Consider the following 23,773-nt stretch of genomic DNA (forward strand, 5'->3'; position numbering starts at 1 on the left):
TTGTTCTCTGTTGCCATGGAAGCTAAAAAAAAGTTTGTGCTGCAGTGAGGCTGAGGAGTCTCCTTTGAAATGCTGCATTCTTGTTTTGTTTCACGGCTTAAGACGTATCGGTTTTTATCTCTGGAGTCTTGCCGCTGAGCCAAACTCGTCTCACTGCAGCAGGTCTTTCTCTCTCTCGCTCTCTCTCTGCTGGGACAACAGGGGGATGGATGTGCAGGGAAACCTCCGCCTCCCGGCTGCCCCACTATCTCTGAAATCCCTACAACCCTGCCACAGCTTCACGCATGTACCAATTAAAATGGTATCCTAGCAACAATAGTCAATATGTCTCTAGGCAACAACATTTTAGCCATATGCAAATTATATCTGAGCAGCAGAGTTGTTACATGGGGAAACTGATTCCTTTTAAATGTGTCTCATTATTCAATGAGAAACTGTCAATGGTCTCATCGCTTTGAGGCAAACTGCTCTCAAAAAAAGGGAACCAACTCTACCAGTTCCAGTTTCTCCTTTATTAGACTCTTAATTTTCACTTTAGCATCTTACCAGCTGCAACAAAAGCACAAAACACAGAGTGGAACCACTATATGTGGATGAGAAATCGAGTGTGTGTGTTGGAGCCTTGTCGGGAAGCTAAATGTCTTTCCTCTCAAAATGTGTCCTCAAAGAAAGTTTGAGGACACACATTAGAATGACATTTGGTCCAAACATTCAGGATAATTGGAATCTATTAGCTCTTGGTATTTTGCATGAATGTTGGGGTGCAAATATGGCTTTTTGTAGGTAATCCATATTGTTATGCTGTTTGTAAAAAGGTGTTTTGAGAAATGCTTTTAGTGTTAAGCAAATGCCGAGGATGATTCGAGAAATGCACCAAAGTGACTGAGAAAAACTCTACGGACTATACTGCAACACAAAAAAGGACAAGTAGCATAAGATTAATTTTCATTCTTTATGAAAGTGTGACATGTCTCTTTTGGGTTACTTGAGATTTTTTTTTAAACTGATCTTCTTGAGCATTTGTAATGCCTATAGATAGAATTATGATCTTTAAAACTAACTAACGCTGTTGCTATTAGGGCACTAATAGCAGTAGATTCACATTCTACTGATAAATCATTAGTAGTTTTTCTTTTCATCAGTATTTTCATGACAAGCCATGGTCAATAAGAAATGGGAGAGCTGTGAAGAAAATGTTTGCTTACTTTAAGCCTCATCTTCATCACTGAATTCTGTCTGATTGGCATGCCAACATCAGGATCGAGCTGGTAAACACTTTTTGATGCCAACATATTTTTCCTCCATCAGTCATAGTCTCAAAAACATCTCAAGGAAGGTCAAGGCTCAAACTAAGTCTAATTAGAAAACTGTGTAAGATCAGATCGATAAATACATTTAGTCAGGGCTGACAGAAGCTGTAAAAAGACACAAACTGTATAAACATTTGGTTAATTAGAGGGATTTAACCGGTGGAAGTGACAGTGGAAGTGTGGAGGTGGTAAGCTTTAAGAAGCGAGCCTGAGTTTGTTTCTAAACAGAAGGCGGGCACAAAAACAAGCTTCAGAAACTCGCCGGTGCTTCAGAAAGCTCGCCAGCTTTTGTGGTTCCACTGCGAGAGCGACAGGAACGATAGGAAGGGTGAAGAGCACGAAGGCTGAAGGAATATGATGAAGAATAAATGTGATGAAGGAATGGCGAGAGACACGTCGAGCTTGTGTGTTTTACTCTTTCATTCCCTGAACTCCCGCCCTAAATCCCCAAAGTGGATTTCACTCTCTCTGTGTTCTCCCTTCACCCAATTATCCATGCATCCCACCATTTCTCCATCTTTCTCCTGTGCATGCTTTCTCACTCCTCTAGGCCTCTGCATTATTCATGCTCTGGGTGTTACCTCATCAGTCAACACAATACACACTCCTGCCAGTGCAGGATCCTACAAAGGCAATTCACATCCCAGTCAGCCAGTCTGTCACCTGCATGCAGGATTTGTCAGTTTGATTCCAGTTTGAGCAGAACAGCAGCACTTTGACTGGAGAAATTCCAGTTCACTGTAGTGATCGGAAACCAACTGGACCAGTGTCTTATCTGTCAAAAATCAGCCTGATGCATCCAGACAATTTTAAAAGTTTAACTTATAAAATTAATAATTTTCTTATGTGTACTCTCAATACAGAAGTACATAAGGAAATAAACATAACTTTTAACTTGCTTTAAATATAAATTCAGATGGGAATTGAGAATAAATGTTTGTAGTATAATAAGCTGAATGAAGCTCTGAACTTCACCACTGGTGTTATTGGTGGCTAAAGCTGCAGTTCACGGTCTGATGACATGCATTAAAAAAACATACAAAATTATAACCAATGATAAATTAAACAGTGGTCATTTCAAACACTTAACAAGAGCCTTACTAGCAGGAAAATACTCACTTTAAAACCTCGGCTTTCCAGATTCTCTTCAGAACAACCACTCACAAATCATTTTTTCACTTTATAGACAAAACGGCTCTTGAAGCTCCACTCTTTAGTGGTTCTTTCTCTTATTTACTACACAATCAGTGTCAGGGGTGTTGCTGACACTCGGAGAACTCAGGGTGTAAATTCAATTTGAGAAACAAGTGATAACTTCCCAGGTGTGATCGCTGCTGGCAGCTTGGTTTCCATCCGCATTAGCCAAGAAGAAAGACGTTCCCATGAAATGTGAAGTGGTGTGCAGCTGTCGAATGAAGTGATGTAATGCTTGTGGGCCGAGTGATGAAATGAAACCATGTAATTGGCCTCAATGACAAAGCAACCAAGACATGATGGCAGCCGTGAGAAAGATGTCGACCCTCAGTGATGTCCTTCACCTCTTCGTTGTCATTTCTGACCATCATTCCTCCTCCAACCTCTTCTATTTTCTTATTTAGTTATCCCTCTATTCCCATCACTCCATCCAGACACAGACTCTACACTTTGGTTCTCACTTCTACTTTTTTTTAATGACTTAAGCCATGATATGTCCCCTGATTTTCTAATTCTTACTTTTTTATCCAACAGTATTATTATAAACAAAGAAGATTATTAACATTATAAGCAGGCTCTATCTCAACTCAAACAACAAAAAAACATTCACTGCTACAACAAGAAATAACTTTATCATTATAAAGATTTAGTCAACTGAAAAGGTATCAAGTTTTTAGTTAGAATCAGGTTTATATCTCTCAGGTCAACATTAATCACACATACCACATGTGGCTGAATTTTTTATGTGACTGCTATCATTCATAAATTTTCCTGGTGTTGAAGTAAAAAGCAAAAACATTAATTTTACAGATTTTATTAATCCCTTAAACTTTAGGTATCGTTTTGAAAGATCTGCTGAAAATCACATCTAAAATGATTTTAGTGTACCGGCAGTTCAGGAACTACAACGTTTATCTTAATGGTTCTAGTGTCAAAATAAAAGTAACACTCAAGAGAATATACCAGTATTGTCAATAGCAATGATTATTGCAATAAAATGGGTCAAAGGATCAGTCTGTGTGCTCTGCACTCTGTGCTTCATAGCTTTCAGTTCTCCAGTCAGATGTACAGCAGTTTCAGGAGTCCATTAATTAATTTGGATGATTTTCACATCCATCAAACCCAGTTTAAGAAAAAAGGTGTGATATTTACAAAAAATCACATAGCCAACATAATTGACCAATCACGGTGAGAAAAACTGAGTTTGAGCTGCTTTGTAAAGAAAATTGGGCAAGAAACTCAGTTTTGAAATGAGCAAAATCAGTAGGAAAATACTTTCAGGTAAAATAGCTGCATAAGGTGATTACCCTTTACTTTTTAGAGCGTATTTTGTAACAAATGTTAAAACCATGTATATTGTGTTTTGGCCCACCAAATAAATTCTCAAAGAAATGCAAGGTGGTTCATATGTGACCAGGTTTGTTTATGTTTAATCAGCATGAATGCTCCTGAGACAATATTCAAAACAAATTTATAAAATCATACAAATAACTGATGACTGTGAAGCAAATGTGACATACAAATTGCATCAAATGCAAACCAGGCCTTTTCAGAACAGAAGAATAGAATGATCCTTAATTTTTATCTATCAATGCAGAACTTCTGTGCATATGGGTCAAATGGAAAGCACGTAGATATGCATAAAAATAGGATTCATAATACAGAAACAAAAAAAAAATGGCTGCACAAAGTGTGCTTTAGTAAATTTGTACAAAAATAAACAATTTACAAAAGTATTAACACCAGAGCAAGAAAGAATGTAAAAACAGCTCATTGTGTTTGTTAGGAGCAGAGAGCCCAATAGACTAAATTATTTAAGGATTTCTCCTACTCTTGTCATACCCCGAGCGCCCATCTTCTCTTCTTCTCTGAGACTCCTTTCTCTCCTGCTGCCCTCTTTCATCTCCCTGATCTCCTCCATCAATCTTCCACAGCTCATTCCTTACAGACGCTATTGTGTACAGACCGAAATACCCCCTGCACATCCGCGATCCTCTTCAGTTTAATCTTTGGGAAGAAAATGGAGGATGATGTGGAGGAGCCTGCCATGATTTGTGGTCAAAAAAACACAATGGCACACAGATAAAAGAGGGACGAGAGGAAAGGTAGGAGAAGTCAGAGAAAAGGGTCAAAGAGCCGTAAGTCTATTTTTAAAGGATAGTTTAAGGGGGATTTTATTTGCAGAGAAAATGAGTTGTCACCCTGTGAGAAAGCTCGCTCAACACAGGCATAAAAAAAATAAAGTGTTAAAGAGAGAAGCTCATTAAAAGCAGCATTTATAAGGGACAAGACAGGACAGGAGACTTAATGAATTCTGCCTCTTTCCTTTTTGTTAGCTGCTTCACCTTTCACTGTCTAAAAACACACACAGCTCAGGGGAGGAAGAGGACGTTGCTTATCTATGGCGGCTGGAGAGCCAATTAAAACTTTTCTGCATCCACTTCTTACCCTGATTGTTCCGTAAAAGGTTTCACCAATGCAGAACAAGATAAACACTTGAAACAACAACGCTCCATCCCTGTGGACGGCACACTGCTTGCCAGAGTAAGTCATTGAGAAAAGGATTCTGGGAATAATTAATCGCCAGATGGGCGAAAATACTTTTTGACTACAAATTTCTTCTGTTCGATCGCCATCTTTTTCTCCTGAAGGCAGACATCCTGTCCTTAAACTTAATGTGTCAGGAGCACAAAAAAATTAAAAAATTTAAAAAAAAATCTAAGCGAGTCTGATGAAGAAAGAGCAGTGGTGAACTGGGGTCAGGGTCACAGGAGGCCCAGGCTCACTGACTGATACGGGGAGTGAAGCCTGGCCTACTGTAACTCAAATTACTGAAACAGCTGGTGGACGTTTGGACAACTGGTCAAACCAGTGGTCAGTGATGCCTTTGGCATTGTGAGCAGGTGCCCAATCCTGCTGGAAAATTAAATTATTTTGTTCATAAATCTTTCCGACAGACACAAGCACGAAGAGCTTAATAATAAAACACAGACAACCAACACTAGTCTGGTAAAAACAGCCCCTTGTCCCACACTTTGCTTTGCACAGAGGGTCTGGCTTCACGGCAATTGAGAAATGATTGCATCCTGTTTGTCTGGACTCTGCTGAGGTTTTAAATTTTACCCAACTGGTAACATTTATCTACGATGTATAAAATGATCCAGTTTGACGCTATGAAGCTGGCCAGAATCTGCCTGCGCCGTAAACAATCGTCTTCCACTGCAAAGAGAGAAATGTCGATCTGAACAAGGCGGCTGATAATTAAAATCACTTCCAAATGAAATATTCCAACATGGACTGAACGGCTTCATTCACTTCCAGACTACAGTTCTAAAACAGCACAAAAAATCAACACCGCAACTACTTCTTCTGTTTGCTGACTGGTCCGATCGAAACTCTGCTGGAGGAATCAAAGTCAATGGGAGAAAGGCCAGACTTAGCTGTGAAGCACGATTTGAATCAAGTGGATTTGCAGCCAGTGGCCAGATGACATTAAAATCACTGGATCTCAGAAAACTTTGATTCTGTGAATAATAAAAAAATATATATACAAGTCATGTTAGCAGCCAACAGATCTGCAAAAAAGAACATTTAAAACAAGCAGCTTCCAGCTGTTGACTATATGATAGTGCCATTTCAAACCTTTTCCTCATTGTGCATTGGATCTTTGTTAGTGCTGATGTGCTGTTTGATGTAATAAGGTGTTTTAGTTTAATTGCTTTATGAATGGATTATACATAAAATATCAAGACAGTTGAAAAACATCAGACAGTTAAATGAATTAACCCAATATTACCTAAATGGAAATATCAGATGTGCATGAGTTATTTGTGAGCTGGTTTCACATTCTGCAGGAAGAATGGGAGCTTGATGACTGATTTTGATCCATACAACATCAATATCCCTCTGGATGGCGGCATTGGGCCCAACTCTATCCATAACAGCTGGCGATCTCAGCTCTTTTCTTTTTTGATTTATTCCTTTTCTGTGTTAATTAATGGTTTAGAGGACTTTAAAGGCACTGCACTTTATTGCTATGCCATGATTTATTCATCCCATTTTTCACTACAAAGACTTGTCAGGGTTTTTTTTGTTTTGCTTTATTTTTTTAACAGTGTAACCTTGCCAACACTGTTGTCACATAAATTTTGGCAGAATGGTCCACAGGTCCGTTTTTATTTTCAACCCACCCATTGGTGCCAGTCCACTCCTTTACAGAGGAGGGAAACGCTTTTGTGCAATGCAGCGTTCGACTGCTGAGTGCAACTTCTGTCTCCCCATCTCACTCATTTTTTCCTTTCTCCCTGTATTTATTCAGGTGGATGAGGAGGTAATCAATTCTCACTGGGCTCTAAAAAGAGCTAGGGTCATGCTGCAGCTTTCTGCTCCAACTAATAAAACGGTTCGTATACTGGCTCCGCCTTTACAGTCGCCTTTTGGCAACCTCAAGTTGAAAGATTTTCTCTGGAGAGTTTCCAGAGGAAAAAACAGACAAACAAACAAAAAAAAACAACAACAAAAAAAAAACAAAACAAAGTAAATTAACTCATTTAAGATTCTTATATCACCAATTCTTTTAATTATAAATTTGGAAGTTTTACACAGGCAAAAAGCAAAGATTTAAGACCACTGGTGGTTTCAGAGACTAAATTTGAAACATATGCAGCCATTACAACCATTTCAGAGCCTTAAAACCTTTTATCCCCATTTGTGCAGCTCTCAGGCGGCTCACTCAGGCCTTTTCCAGAAGAGCAGATAAGGCCCATTAGAAACCGGAGCTGGCTAAGCATGAAGCATTTAATGTTTCTTCAGAGATAAGAAGGGAGAATCTGAATGCAAGAGACTAAAAAAAAAAGAGCATTTAAGCTGCGTCACTTGGCAAGTGCAGAAGGTGAATACATCGCTCTTTTCTCTGTTGCTTAGTAATTATTTAGGTACATGAGCTTTTTTTTTATAACACCTGCAACAATAAAACCACTGAAATCTAAAGTAAACAAGTTAAAAGGCAATTTCCTTATAATAAAACCTCCATGATGTTAAAGCTGTGCTGCTTTTAGGTCAGCAGGACACATTTAAAAAAATTAATTAGCATGAGTTTAAAACAAGAAAAAAATTCGTTTTTACTGGAAATTCTTCAGTGAAGAAGGTGCCATTCCATTTGCTAACAAAGAAGGACCATAGTGTGAATTAAAGTTCAAAGGGCAAATAATAGATCCATCAGTTTTTATAGTGTTTTGTGTTTGCAGAGTTCACATTCACAGACTGCAGTACTGAAAATGTATTTCAATTTCTTGACAGAGCATCCAGCTAAGAGGAAAAAAAAAAAAAAGATTTCAGTCCTGTCACAGACTACAACTGTGAGGATCCAGAACCTCTGTAAACAGAACAAGAGGCTGGTTTTTACCAAGCTGGTGTTTTGATATTTGGGCAGTAAGTTCAGAGTCATGTGAACAGAGCACCCTTCTTATATTTGCTGGTTTCAGGTAAAATTTAGCCGCAATTCTTTCATAAAGCTTGTCATGACTACGGGGTTTTCCATCCGAGTGGTGGATCTCAGCAAAAATAGATTTATGGTGAAATTAAATGGGACCTTTTACATCAATTAAATTACTCCTGAAGGAAACGGGTTACAAAATACTTTTAGGGATACTAAATTAAAGGGGGGCCTGCCACTTGCAAGTTAGACTTTTCAGATTTTTATTAATAAAAACTATTTTCAGTGTTTAATATGACAACAGTTCAAGAGGTGTGAGTCATTTTGCAAGATATTTTAGATTTGTCCTGGCTGAGTGGAGCTTAACCCCATAAAGCAATCCCAAGCACACAGTTTGAGTGGATCACAAAAAGAAAGCAAGTAAAAGTTATTTAAGAATACCAACAGATTGCCCGAAATCTTTTCGTCAAATGGCCGACCATCTGCCTCAACCGTCTGGAGAGAAATACACCCCACAAAAAAAATTATATGAAATTATGATGCCAAGCTAGAACTAAGAGTTTGCTGAAACAGAAAGAAGCCTTGGCTTAGACCAGGTCTGGGACTCGGCTAAAGAGACCAATGACAACCTGAACGAGAAGATATTAATTCTCCTCCTTGACAGCCAATGTCCATGTTTTAAACTTCTCTCTGCTTAAACTCACCGATTTAAGAGGAAGGTCAACTGAAAACACATGATGCTGCACTGATGTAAAGTTAAACCAGGAGGGAAGAAACCTGAATCCATCACTTCTAAATCTTCTGTTTATTTTAGGATGGTCAGTCACATTGCGAAGGCACGCCAAAAGAACTAAATTTAAAAATGGTCTCATTAACTGAATCCATTAAGGGACTTTTCAGTCTGGCTGAATCCATTATCACGACTCAACTCTGGCCAATTGGCATTGGATCTTGCTCAAATCAGCAGGTATAAATTCTTTATGTTAATCTAATTCATACAATATGGATGGGGATAATGAGACCTAAAAAATAAAGACTCAAAGAAACCTATTGTAATATGACCAGTGTAGTTTGTCAAGGGGGGAAAACTCCAATGTGTGTAGATAAACCGTCTCGATAGACTGCAGTTCCTCAATTTCAGAATGCACCAAAACAAAATCAATCATCTACTGCCATGAATGACAAATATGATGCAATGATGTGGCTGTGGAAAAAAAGAAGCCGTGTCTGCAATTCACCAACATGCCCATAATGAGACTCTGGGTAAGAGAAGGAGATTGAGGGACGGATAGTACGAATGAGCTTCAGAAGAAGAAAAGAAAAGAGCACGAGTGATACAATAGAAGAACAAGACAGACACTGGACTGATTGATTAAACAAAGGGTGTTCATTAGAGAGAAACTAGGTGTGTAAAAGGATCAGTGCATGCGCTTAGTGTGTCTGAGTGCAGCTGAATGGCCTGCAGCTAAAAGACAGATAAAGACAGAGCTGCAGGATAGAGATATACACACAAATACTCCACATGTGAATGAAGGAGGTGTGGCTGTGGAGCAGCTGCTATATTTAGCTTATTGGGGGAACACTGGAATGGCACATTGCTGCTCTCCAGCTGCTACTCACAATCTAAACCACTGCAGCAGAAACTTGACGTGCCATTATTTTTACTGCAGCTTAAACAACGGGAGAATTAGATTCCAGCCAGAAAACACACATCATTACTTTCACACTGTGGGAACACGCTCTGTATGCATTGTACCGTATGTCGTTGGAGCTGTATATGGATGCACTGCTTCTGCTCAGCCAGGCAAAGGTTGTCCGGGACTCAAGTTTATTAGATGCAGAGGGAAATATTATATTCTGCCGGAGGCATTTCAAATATCTGCAGTTGGACTCGAAGTAACAGAAAGAACATTGTGTTTAAAAGTAAGGACAACAAATCGACAATTCTGCTGCAAGATCGCATCTGAAATTGCCCATTATACCTGCATGACACATTAGTGCAAGAATTTCAAATCATAATTTACATAAATTTGCACAAATTGTGCTAGAAATTCAGAAGCAAAAATAAAATCAGTATTTGAAACATCACAAGGAGGTTAGATGAATTTAAATTATTTTAAAAGTTTTGCTATTTTTCCATCACAAAATAATATATTAAATGAGCATATTAAATCAATATATGTCCAAGTTAAGATAGGCATTTTAAATTTCCAAAAACAAAATGACCTACCTAAATAATTAGCTCATTTGAGGCGGTTTTGCAAGGCTTTTATACCTGCACCATTTAATGGTGCAGGTATAAAGATATAAGGTTTTAGAAGGTAAGGTTTTAGTTATAAGGTTTTAGAAGGTAAAGAGATCATAAGGTTTTAAAGTCATTAGAAACTACAATTGCTTGAATGCCAGAACAGGAGAAACTTTTCAATAAAACATAACCAAGTGGCCAAAGCCAAAGCTTTATTATTGTGCCATCTTTCTGGGATATTTTGTGAACTTTTACATAATGATTGGCTTTTATTTAATGTTTCCACACACCAGTCAACTCTTAATGAAGAGGAGTTTAAAGCTGAAATAACTGTGTGGAGTTTAAATAAACATCAATGTCTTCTGAGAGTACCGTATGTATACCGTATATTTACTGTGAAACTGTGTTATCTGGAGTTTATATGGAAAATATCTCCCCTCAGTTGAAGTCTAGACAGATGCCAGTCATTCCTCATTCCTACCCTTTTGGTGAAATCCATTGCTCTGAGGATGGAAAGGTTCAGCGTTTCCAATGAGGCCAGAACTCCTTCATAGTCTCCCATGTGCTTGGCAAAGTAGTCTGTTTTGCACATACAAACATTTACAAAGCATTTAGAGGCACACACCACTTGTCAGGGGCAACTTTAAAGAATGAATTTTAATTGAAAAGTTTGTTTTAAATATGAGAACTTGCAGATTACTTACCACAGAGTTCCTTCGTGTCTACATTACTATGACAGCAAGCAGGAAGGTGAGGAAAATGGGAAGAAAGGAAAGGATAAAGAAGAGCAGGGTCAGAAACAAAGGACAGGTTTTTAGCATGCAGTCGTACATAGATCTATAGAAAATAAAGAGTAGGAGTGGAAGGAGAGAAATTCAAGAATGCTCTGATGGTCGTCTGAGATGTACAGCCATTACTCAGCTCAAAGGATGGAACCTGTTGTGGGAGTAAATGTTTTACTGCTACAAACTAGAATTTCTCTGAGTGATAGGAGGAGGATGGTATGGCAAGTCATCCTGCACAAGAATTGGTGTCTTAGTCCAGAATATCTCCAGTTTGATTTGGGCTGATTGAGCTGCAAACCTCTACATCAGTACAAAATCCAGAGAGCCATTGATCCATTCATCAATTATCTTACACGGTCATCACTCGTGGGGTTCCCAGGGGCGCTGGTGCCTACCTCCAGCGGTCAACAGGACAGAGGCAGGGTACAGGTCATTCCAGAGAGCACAAAATGCAATTTTTACACTCCTTGAAAAGGTTAAATTACTATTGAAACTGAGAGTTTCACATTTTCTCATAGTTCAGTCTGAGTAAAAGATCAATCTTTTTTGCACAACCATCACCACTATAACTGACTACGTGGTTTGGCGAGATCCTTGGATTAATCTCATCTGGGCCGATCACTAGGAAGTCAAAAGGATAATTAAACTTGGCTTTTTAAAAAAGATGCAAGCATCATGACATAGTTTCTTCAAGAGTCATTGCTGGGTCCCCTAGCTGCTGATGACCAGAAAGAACTGATTGCATCAGCAAGTGTCCATGTTTAAAACCACATGATTTAGTTTCAATTTTCATTGATCAAAAAAAGGAAAACAAATCTGTAAATTGCTGCACTGCACGAGTATTAAAACATCAGATCAGCATCAGAATATCAGAAGAAGGTTGTCTCTTATCTTCTTTCAGTTTATTCTTGTATCAGCAGTCACAGACTTTAAATAGGCCTCACATTTTAGCCTGTAAGATGTTCAGAAAAGTTTGAAATCATTTACACTTTGTCAAGGTCAATCAGTCATGTTCTATTGTGATGGCAACTTTTTCAGTGCTCCTTTAATGTAAAAAAAATACACATTAAAAAGATTCAGAAAACAGAACAAATGTTGAAAAAATGTAATTATTTCAGACAAATAGCAGAATCATTGAGTGGCATTTACAAGAGAACTTTGGTGACCCAAAACTAACTTACCTGAGATTTATAACATTAAATCTTCACCATTTGCAAGAAACTACAGGCAGACTGACAGATGTGCAATGAAGATCTGAGGGTAGAAAGGACTGGAGGCAGGAGTGAATGACACGTGGAGAAGAGGAGGAGGAGGATACGGGGAATGCAGTGTCGGACAGATTGACAGCAGAATGAGAACTTGAAAAGGATGACAGAAACAGAGACAGGAAGCTCTGAGAATGGATTGAAAAGGTGATCAAGTTGAAGGGTGGTGGGAGGAAAACGAGTGTGGTGCGAGTATCGCTCAGTCTCTGCCTGCTTCGTCCCTCTTCCTCCATCAATCAACTTCATGCTTCAAACGGGAAACAAATCCCCTTTTCTGCTTCCACTCAGCTCAATCAATAGCCTTATCTGTAACTACATGATGCTACTTTCGAACTTCTCAGCCCTGCATCCACTGTGGCGAGGAGGCTTATGAAGTGAGACCATCTCCAAGAGGCTGGATGACCAACATCCATAGGTGATGGCAGCAATCACATGGTCCACTTGCTGCACAGATTTAAAGATGGATCAAATCTGTCAGAAGGCCAAGCCTGCAGGAGGATTTATAACAGGACCAGCTTCAACCCTCCAACAATGCTAACAGGTCAGCTTTTGTTCTGCTTGGTTTCATTTTATTCAAAGCACTGCAGGATTTTGAGCTTGTGTAAATTAACCGTCGGGCTTCTGATTATTCAGATCTCACTGTGTCAGCACACTTCTCCTGACTGCAGGATGGATGAGCTGATTATAAAGGGTCAATGAACTGATTTAATGAGAGTCAATTAAATCAAAAAATGTACAAGGCAGGTTAATGTGTTGTAGGATGGAAGAATGTAGGCAAAGAAGACGGAAAGAGGAAAGAAAGGCGAGGAGGAAACTGGATCGCTGACGTTTTTACAACTCAACATATGAAAACTATAAAATACAAGAGGGACTTAAAATGTCAGCAAATCTAAGAAAATGCATTATACACATGACAATCTCCAAAATGCAAAGGTTGATTGAACTGAAATGATTTCAACTCTAAAATTTCTCCTGCGCTGTAGTGAAGAAATTATGTCTTCCATATATCTTCATATCATAACTTCACAGCTCTCTGAAGGTCCTGGCAAGTCAATTCAGTTCAGTTCAATTTATTGATTTAGCACCATTTCACAACAAATGGCATCTTAAGGTACTTGACAAAAGGTTGTTTGAATTCAATTACATACATTCCAATTGATTCGAATCATCAAACAATGTCTTAATCTCAAATGATTATTCAGATTAGTTAAAATCCAGCAGATTGCATGGAGTCATTGAGTTGCATCATTCACTCCTCCTGTTTGAGCACGTAGTGACAGTAGACAATCGCTTGCGTTTTGTCCCTCATAGTTAGCTAGCATCTAGCGACAATGGAGAAAAAAAAACACTCCTTTAACAGGAAGAAACCTCCAGCAGAACCAAAACCTGGCTCAGTACCTGCAATTAGTCTCAAACAGGTTGAGATCTGGGCTTTAGGCCATTGCAACACATTGGTTCTTTTCTTTTCTAGACTTTTTGCTGTGTAGTTGGTGCTGTGTTAGGGATCAACTACTTTGATTATTATATACTTCTTAAGATAAGCTATGCCATTGCTTCAGAACTTTTTGTTATTCACTCTGACACAGTTTTAATAACCAAACTCGTTCCGTCTCAAACCCTTCCGAAAGAAGTCATACTTAACTTTTTCTAATTGTCCAGTCATGAACTTTAACATCTGACAGGCTCACAAAGCTCTGTTGAGTCTGACATAGAACTTGTGAACTTTACTCCAATTTATTTGAGCATCATGCAGAATGACATTGAGGTAAATTTGTCTGTTGAGCAGAAGGTCTCAACTAGTTCTCACATGTGAAATAGGCCTCATAAACGTCTCCAGACTTATTGGCAGCAACATAACTACTGATGTCCAAACACCTTGGTATTGTGTTAATACACACTGCTGGTGCTAGAGCAGCAAACTGTCAAAACAACTGTTTCTATAATAATTAAAGCATCCATTTGGACTAAACGAAGCAAGATGCTAGTTCCACGGCAATCTTTAACACACAAGTAAATGCTGTGCTGACCAGATCATCTTTGATGTTATGATGAAAGTGAGTTTAATGTGTTTGATTAAAAGAAAATGATACTTTCATTAAAAATAATGGAAGCTGTGCAGACCAACCCATGTGGTTCAGCAGCTCAATGTGTTCCAGTTTTAGACTTGTAATCCTAAAACTGATAAACAAATGTGCGACTGTCGTGTTTTTTTTTTCCTGCCAAGCAACCTCGGAAAATTTCAAAATGTTCATTTTTGCACCACATGAAACCTGGTTTTAATTCAAACGTCTTAAAACATATTGAATATCTTTCTAACTAGAATGCTGTCCAGATTATTCTAAATTGTTTTTTTTTCATCTTTAACATTTTACTCCACATCCTTACCCTCACCCACTTCCCACCAGCACCCCAAACATGCAACTCAAATGGCAAACTGAAGCTGCAGAGCAGAAAAACAACTTTGTGCACACACCCTTTGGTTTCAAAATTGCCTACAAGTTGTTGTCAACACGCAAAGTCACGGTGCAGTGAGCACACAAACATGCACACATCTCTAAATGTTCTGTATGTGGCATCACTTCATGCAGCCATGCGTGCTTCACGTATGCACGCTAACCTGGTGTTATCAGAGTCGATGGTGTGAAACAGTTTCTCCAGCTCCTCCTCGTTCAACGTGCCGTCAGAGAAGAAAGCCTGGAACTCATCCAGCGACAGCTTCCCATCATCTGCAGGAGAAACGGGAAACAAAACCGCTTTTAAATTGTCTGGAGAACAAAGATCATGCATATCTAGTAGTGTTATGTCAGATTGGCACATTTTAAGAATTGCTTGCCAGTTTTCTGTATTTTGTATTTGCCGAGTTTTCCAAACGGTACCTGAAGGACTCTCAGCCCAGGAGAAATAAGATTCTCTGGTCTTTGTAGTTGAAATGACTACAAAAATCTTCATTCTTAGTATTTGTTTGTGACATTTGAGGAAAGGAATTAATTTTAAAATTTTGATTAAGGCTTTAATTACTTTCCAGATGCACTGTACAGTAAAACTTTACCATATTTTCTTGTAGCTCCAGTTTTCTTTAAAGCTTCTCACCGTAGTTAAAAATAGATGCGTTTTTTTTCTTGTTGGAGGATAAATAATTAAAAACGTAAAATGGATGCTGCTTCAGCCTCTGAAAGTGTTGCCTCTTTTATTAAGTCCCAGGGTCCATCGCTTTTCTGATCAGCAGGAGTTTTCTCTAGCTGAACATATAAACCAAAATCAATACACGTGTCCATTGACCTATAGACTGTGAGATATTGATCTTTTACCTGTATTAGTTTCACAGTGCTTCCAAATTGTAACCAAGAACATTTTGTTCTTGGTTACAACAAGAACAAAATGTTCTTGTTGTAACCAAGAACATTTTAGAAGTTTTAGCTTCTAAAACATGGAAGCTAAAACTTCCATATTTTAGCTTTTTCATATGCATTTTCAAATCTATACTTCTAAAATTGTCAATGTTTTTTCATCTCCAACTATGTCTGTAATCATGCATCCTCACAGTCAGCATGAGCTGCAGTAGGACTCCATCATCTACTCCAGTCTGCCTCGGCCTGATAGGAAAACATTGCTTCATGTCTGATTCCTTCATGCAACATCAGCTGATGGCAAGTTGCATTATTTCATTAACTTGCCATCTGCTGCTGACTGACTGATGAGCTGAATCTTTCTAAAAAGATTTTTCTGTTCAAGAAGAATCCTCAACTCTTCACCATTTTTACAATGCCTCAAAAGCAACACAGCATACGTTATAGTTTAATGCTATTCACCAGCTATTCACTACTTCACCAGCCATGAATTAACAAAAAATTCAAAGCAATTCCGGACCCTGAAAATTGAAAACATAAATTAAAGATAATTTAGACAGTCCATTAACTTCCTTGCTTTGCTTTTTGAATTTAGTTTTTAAGTTATGGCAGGTATTCTGCATGTCATTATCTGCATGTGTCAGTTATACTGTTGGCCTGTCTGTCTCTCCATCATACAAAGCTTCATATCAAATATTAATTTACTGTGCCATCAGAGTGAGTCCGTGGTTAAGTGCGGTTACTGGGTGCAGCTCTGGGAACGCTGCAGAGCTGCACCCAAAACCAGGAGGCTAAGGGCACTGCAGCTTTTACAAAGGACAGAGTTCATACTTGCTGCTCTTCAAGTCTGCCTCTTCTATTCCCTCTGCACTTTCTCAGTTGCACTTTTAAAACTGGTTTCCAATGTGATCTTCAGTTTTGGCAAGCAATACCCCTCCAGTTATCTGTCGTTAACAAAAAGCTGTGTACCCTCATTACTACACGACAATAAAACTCAACCTGATACCTGAAATGTAAAGATATAAGAAATTTAAAAAAAAAAGACATATTCACATTTACCTCTGAGCAAATACTAAAGAAAAACTGACTCCAGGTTAGTTTTTACTAAAAATAAACTGATTGTAATTTCAGGGAGAACAGAGTGCCTTCTTTTCTCTATCAAAATCACAACTCTTCATCTTTCCTCATTCTGTTCTTTCATCTTATTACAGATACACACGGCAGAGTATTTCTTAAATGTTGTGGCATGCTTAATAAGACAAAAAAAAAATCAGTTTTTCTTTAGTGTGCTTAGAGTAACCTTTAAATGACAGAAGGCGTGACTTCTGAAATGTCACTTCTTGGTTCCACAGCATCACTCCTACTGTGACTGTCCAACTGATGTCCACGATGTTTTCATATTCTGAGCCATAAAAAAAAGAAAAACTGGTGTTTAATGCAGCTATGACCCATTTTTGAGCCCCACTTTCCTCTACCAACACACCATGCTAACCTCATTTTACAAAAGCATAACACACTCCTCAATTACATGTCTGACAAAACCTACATCTTCCCTGATTCCTGACCCACTTTTTCTTTTCAAGCTCTTTTTGTCAAAGCAGCCGTACACAAATGTAATGTGCAACTTCCGTGTTCTCTGTTGGGAGTTACTCTTTTTGTATTCTCCTAATAGGACAGAGAGGCTTCAAAGGGCTACTGCTGAGCAACATCCATGGATAATTTCTGCAGCTTCCTCTCCTCCATGTCCTGGTGCTGCAGCCAGCATTCACCAAGCAAACCCCTCCATAAATAATGTACAACTCAGATAAGCACTCTGCTCAGAAATCACGCAAGTCACCATCATCAGAGGAGGTGATGCAACAGCATCCTGTCTCCGGCGAATGAGACTCCGCAGACTGGCATCGTTTGCTGAAACGATCTTTATTTTATTGTCCAAAAAGGTCCATCAAGGGAAATGGTTTTAATGCAAGGGAAAAGACACACTCACACAAATGTACCATACAGCAGCAGGGAGGAGACAAGATGCGGTGCAGGCGAAGCTGCAGTTACTGAAGGTCTTTGATTTGAATCTGCTGATTACTTACTTCTCAGCTGCAAAATTACTGCATGTTTTGATGCTACAATCAATTGTCACCATAAAGATTTCTGTCAAGAAATTTACCAGAGCAACTTATTTCTGGTAGCACGAGAGTTCAAGGTGATACCTGCCATTGTGATACCTGCCATTGTTAAGACAAAGACTGATTTGGAAAACAAACAAAAAACAACAGAAAAATCCAGCAAGGTTTCTTGATGTAGTGGCAAAGAATATATAGAAAGTCACGACTCATGTAGTGAAAGGAAGGGTCTTTTTCCTATTTTGGTGAAAAAATTGCAAATCAAAATGTACACTAAAGCTTTGCTCTCCAAAGTAGTACTTGTATGATGCACCCGCTTTGATATCCGCCTGCTTGGTTTTGCTTTCAGGAGAATTAAAGGATTTACAGCAACATTGAAAATGAGTCATGAATAAATGTAAAAACAAAATGATCATACTTAGTGGAGTAATGGCTGATAAATATTATACATATTTAGTGATAAGTATTTTTGTTTTATTGTCTGTATTAATAGTGGGAGATCCAAACTATTTTTCTCTGCATTATGTTAAAGCTAAATTGTTTGAAAAAAAATAAATAAATAAATAAAAGAAACCAACATGTAATTTATTTTATGTCAATGTAATGTACCATTAATATATTAATATAAGTATTCATAAACAAGTGTTCATGTTAGACTGGCTTGAAAGAAATGAAGGGGAATCTTTCCAATGCAGATTTGGGAAACACTGTGGAGTTAAGATGTGATACACTGATCAACAAAAATCAAAAACTACATACTTAAATACATTCTAAAGGTGTTTCAACAAAACATTAGTTTTAATTAGTCTGCAACCAGGTACACTGCTACATTTTATGTTTGCTTGTTTTGTAACGTTCCTCCTGAGAGATAATTTGTTTTAAGTTGGAAAATAAAAATATCACTAAATTCCGGCATTTCAATATGTTGTACACTTTTGAAAACTGGTGGGTATGAAACTGTGGTTGACATGGAATGTTCTTCTGTTTTTCTCTTATTTAAAGGAGACATTCACTTCTGCATACAACAACAGAAGTAATAAATTAAAAATGTATTTTGACAAAACCAGTATTGAGATGCTGATTTACACAATGTGAATCAAACATGCATATGCTTTGAGAAAATCTCAAAATAAACAAAGCACTCAAAGAAAATGCTTGTAAAAAAACATGAAAAGTTTTTAGACATTTTACTTGCACACACCCAATTCAAATCAAATCTTTTGATTTGTTCAGTCATTGAATCACATTATGCAAATTGAGACCCTTATTCTTTCTTTCATTTTACTATCAGGTACATAAACACACCACTTGTTTCATCAGGGCCCCTCAGTCTGAAAATGCCCCCAAATTAATCCCACCTAAAAACTTCTTTGTTAAGCCAATCATAGAAAAAGGCAGATCTGCATAACTTCACGTCTGTGGAGGAGCAAATTGCAGGTGGTGCAAATGCCAGGAACGCACCTCATCATTACAAGGCTGCCTAATGGCACCGTATCAGTCCAGAAGAGGTTCAGGTTCAATTCATCTCTGTAAACATGAGATTAAACGCTCCGCCAGAGCAGCTGATTTCATTCTTAATGCAGATTGTACCCTTTTCGGAGGTGAGGAGGTGATTTCCGTTTTCCTGAGGGAAAATTGTTCGACAGAAGGAGAAAGTAAACTCGCTGCCAAGGCTTCTCCCCCACAGTGAAATGCTTTTCTTAATACCAAGGTTCCGTAAAACGACGACCTATTCCATGACTCCTCACAGGAATGATGCACTTGCTATAAAAATTGTTTTGCTGCAAAAATCTAATTTTGGTTTAGGGCTCGTAAGTTTTAAAAGGACGGCTGTACGGCGCTTCCTTGTAGTTACTTGCTTCACTTTGTCTTTTACGTCGTCATGTACATCATCATTGAGTTGCCGTGATCAGTTGTCATGGCAACTCAAGGGGGAAACTGACCCTGCTTCCAGGCTCAGAAAACAACCATCACTTTCTCCATCTGTCATCTACTAACACATTTGTCGTACTTCTGCTTGTTTCTGAATATCTGGCTCCCTCCACTTGTCTGCTTAAAAATAATTATTTCTTGAAGGGATACGGGAGGGAAAAGTTGGAACAGTTCGGCTTCTTTTTGCATTAGCTGGATTCAAAAACACTAAAACTGCACTCAGATGTAGCTAATCTGGTCCTTGTTGACAAATGAGTTCATCTGAAGCTCACATTAAATCACACCAACTCCCCTGTCAGGCTATTCACAGAAACAGCAGCGTGAATGAGGAGAATGGAGAATATATAATTCATTAGAGGAAAAGGACGGCTGCCATATTTAGAAGTGGCACCGCAGGAAAAAGTGAGCAAAGTAAATTGATGTTGTTTAAGTCATAACACCTGCACAGAAAGCTGTCATGGTTTAGCGAATCAAAATTAAGCATTTATGAATATTCTCTGAACAGTGGTTGAGACTTTTCTGTGAGTCTGAAAAATACCTAAAACTGTATAAGTATGGTACCAATTCTGAACTTGATCTGATCTTGCTTAGTAAAACAGAATAATTCAAATCAACATAATCACAGAACTTTAAGTGAATTAATAAAATATTAATAAAACAGATATGATTTAAGAGGACAGAATACAGAACAACTTTCAATTATTGTTTAGAATGTAATATTTAAATGCATTTAAATATTAATGCCCTGCCACACACACACAGAAACAACATTTTTTTTTAACATTCATCTTTGCGCAATATCTCAAGCTGAGAAGGTCATTGAACTTTCCAGTTCAGAAGTTCAAGTCTTCTGAACTGGATTGCTTTGATCAAACCATTCTCTGGTAGCCCCGTTTGCTGGGTTATTTGGTGTTCAGTATTGATCTGTAGCAACTTTAATGCCTTCACATAATAACTCTAGCTATACTGAAAATAAATCACACAACTATTTAAAAAGAATAAATAAATACAAATTCTTATATTGTTCTGCTTAAGTATTGCAGCTGTTTGAGAACAGAAGAAATGTTTGTGGCGATGTGTGAATATATCATTCCCATGCATCTGTTCCGTCTGACAGACGAGGAAGTATGGCGCTGTCAGTTCCTGTTCATCCTCAACGTCCCATCAGAACCACACACCTGAAATCCTGGGAGTTACTATTTCACACAGGCTTTAATAAACCTACACATTACAACCAGTTAGTTTCTTCTGATGCTGCGCTCAGTCAGCCACATCAACATTAATGCAAATGAATTCATTACATGAACACCTGAGCAGACTGGATCCACAACTTTCATAAGTCAGACGTCCAATTAAACATTTAAACACAAGACAAGCCATTCAGGCTCATTTTAGACGGGGAGGGGGGAACCTCTGGCTCCAGGGAATGTGACCACAGGAGCATAAAGCCTCAACACTCTGGGTCATTAAACTGGGCCATCGACTCTCAAAAGAAAACCGCCAACAGAGACTGAAGTGCAAACAGCTGCATATTTGCATGAAGAAACCTTGACGTTTAATCAATATAACACGTTTAAGAAGAACATTTCTGAACAACATTTTAAAAACATAAGAACATTTTTTCTACTTTGTTTTAGGAGGTTCAAAAGCTAGAAAGGTTCTGGGTGCCACATGGCTCAGTGATAAAACATGTGGCCTTTATGTAGGCTATAGTCCTCAACTAGTTTGATTCTCCAGTTTGGACATTTGCTGCATGTGCTTCTTCTACCTTTTCTCCTGTCTACTTAGAGTTGAATAAAGGCTTCTGGGGTGTCATCTAAAGCTTGAATAAAATAAGCTTGAATGACTAACTCTGTGCCATTGTCTGGCTAAAAAGTATTCTTGGGGTGGCTGTGCAAAATGTTTACAACAGATTCGTCAAGTTCGATCTTTTTAAGGATTTAGGAACGGAAATCTTCACAAGTTTCTGAGAATATCAAACTCGAAATGCAAAACATAATGAACAAACTCAGTATAGCCTGATAGAATATATCCTGAAAAAAAAACCTTAGAGTCAATATTGAGTTTAAAATTTTAGTTTCATGACAACTCTGGTAGGAGGGCTGCATCACTCAGCAATCATCATCGGCATCAGGAAGCCCCTGTGGGACACCATGCTAGAGCAGCTATATGCCCCACACAGAGCTAAGTTATCACTGAAGTACAGGTCAAGCCTGTAACCCAGTTCCTGCAATGGTCATACAAATCCCCGAAAGCGAAACTGCCCAGCAGGAGAAACCTCTGCAGAGCTTCCAACATGCTGGGCAGGCAGGAGCTCAGTGTGGTACCTGGAAGAAACGAGGGAGGGAGGGCACATTACCAACCCACCTGGTTAGCTAGCCCCCTACAGGTCAAGAACGAGGGATTCCCATAAGAGCCCAGTTTAGTTTTGCAGCCAACAGTCGACCTGACACACCTCCAGAACCCATAGGCAGCCAGACAGGAACCAAGCATCCTGAGACATGGTCCGAGCACCAACACAAACAACAGCACACCACAGGGGCCAGCCCCCCGCCAACATCTTCCTCCTGGAACTGAGTAAATAGGCCATGGCATGTAAATTGTGACTTTTTCGAGGCGCTAGATATTCCAAGACATAATTGGTTGAACACTAGAATGGTTTCTATGAAAAAAATTTTATAAATCCTACATGAAACTTTAAGCTAAGATAATTTCTATGTCTCAATCTACACTGGTTTTTTGACAAATGAGGCCTATTGTGCCTTAAATTGTTTTATTTATAGCATCAGAAAAAGCAAAGGGATGTGTGCAATAATTTGTCTTAATAAGAAGGTACGATTCTGTCTGCATGTCAATGCTGACAGATGGATCCCTGTTGGGAGCAAGTCACTGTGTTTCTGCCTGCATAAAGAGATCAGCCACAGTAAATGTTCATCAGCCACCCTTATCTATTTTCTGTCTCAATGGGGAGTGGAATGATGTGTAATTATCATCAATCTGCTCCCTGAACATAATAATGTTATTATTAGAGGAGTGTGGCTTCTCACAGTACAATACAAGTGAAGATGATGTGTATCTGTAAAGTTCAGGAGCGACTATGTGGCTCTATCCTAATGATTAGTAATCCTCTCTGATGGCAGATAATGGAGGCACCTTTGAGGACGATCTATGTAGCAGATCCCAGCATCATCAGCGGCCTCCCTCTGCTTCAGTCAGTCCTTTGTGGCTGATTTCCACATTACTGTTTCTGTTCCTGCAACTTCAGGCAGTGAAATACTCACAATGTCCACAACTCATTTTCACAAGATGATGGTGTTTAGAGGAAGATAATGGAGCATTGGGACATTAAACAATATTCTTTTTCTTATTTTTCTTATCAGTTGCCTGTTTTCAGTATAAATGCACTGAAGCCGCAGCAGCCATTGAGGGTATGATGACCAATTTGCCTAGAATGAGTAATTGAAGTCAATCGTTTTGATGCAATCAAAGTGTCTTGAGATGACATCAGGCCAATCTACAACAGCATACTTTTCATGTTTAATAGAGGAGGATAGGCATAATCCTACATTCATTTTCAGTGCAGCTGCCAAACTTAGACAGAGTCATAGCTCTGTTGAGCCATCCATTCCAGCAGCTCTCAGCAGAAATGACTTTAAGGGATTCTGCATAAATGAAATCGACTCAACAATTGTTGGCATCCTCTCAAGTGATAACTTTATCCTCAGTAAAGAGAGGCAGCACTGAATGTAAGTGTGGAACCAGATCTGTGTTTGGACTGTTTTCATTTAGTTGAGCTTTCGCTACTAAATGAAATATTATCCCAAATATCAGCTACTTCCAAACCTTCGACTTGCATGTTAGTTCCCACGAAAAACCAAACTGAATTAATTCAAAATTAGTTAATTAAAGAACTTATTTTTTATTCCTAAATTGAATTTGAAAAGACACCACATGTTTTGCTAGAAAGAGAAAAAAGAATAGTTATCCTAAAGAAACAAACCTCATCCAATGTTTGGTAAAAACATAAAAACTCCTTAAAGTGAGTTTTGGGTTTGCCTAAGGCTCTGCTCCAACTGAAAACCATCAAAGAAGCTTTTCCGGAGGCCTTCCAATCATATTCCAAATCATCTCACTGCGTTTCCTT

The 23,773-nt window shown here is 38.5% G+C and overlaps 1 protein-coding gene across 2 annotated transcripts in view; it reads right to left on the bottom strand.

Annotated features, from left to right (window-relative positions):
• The window catches only part of necab2 (N-terminal EF-hand calcium binding protein 2), an 87,126-nt gene that overhangs the window by 46,508 nt on the left and 16,845 nt on the right, over positions 1–23,773 (bottom strand). For both annotated transcript variants that reach the window (XM_055032173.1, XM_055032166.1), the window contains exons 3-5: positions 14,851–14,959; positions 10,888–10,913; positions 10,665–10,762 (exon numbers count right to left, since the gene is read on the bottom strand). In XM_055032173.1, the coding sequence (XP_054888148.1) occupies positions 10,665–10,762; positions 10,888–10,913; positions 14,851–14,959 (233 nt within the window). The remainder of the gene's footprint in view (positions 1–10,664; positions 10,763–10,887; positions 10,914–14,850; positions 14,960–23,773) is intronic.

Source organism: Poeciliopsis prolifica, unplaced genomic scaffold (genome assembly GCF_027474105.1).
Source record: "Poeciliopsis prolifica strain line A6 unplaced genomic scaffold, Auburn_PproV2 SCAFFOLD001, whole genome shotgun sequence".
In the NCBI taxonomy this organism is placed as follows: Eukaryota; Metazoa; Chordata; class Actinopteri; order Cyprinodontiformes; family Poeciliidae; genus Poeciliopsis; species Poeciliopsis prolifica.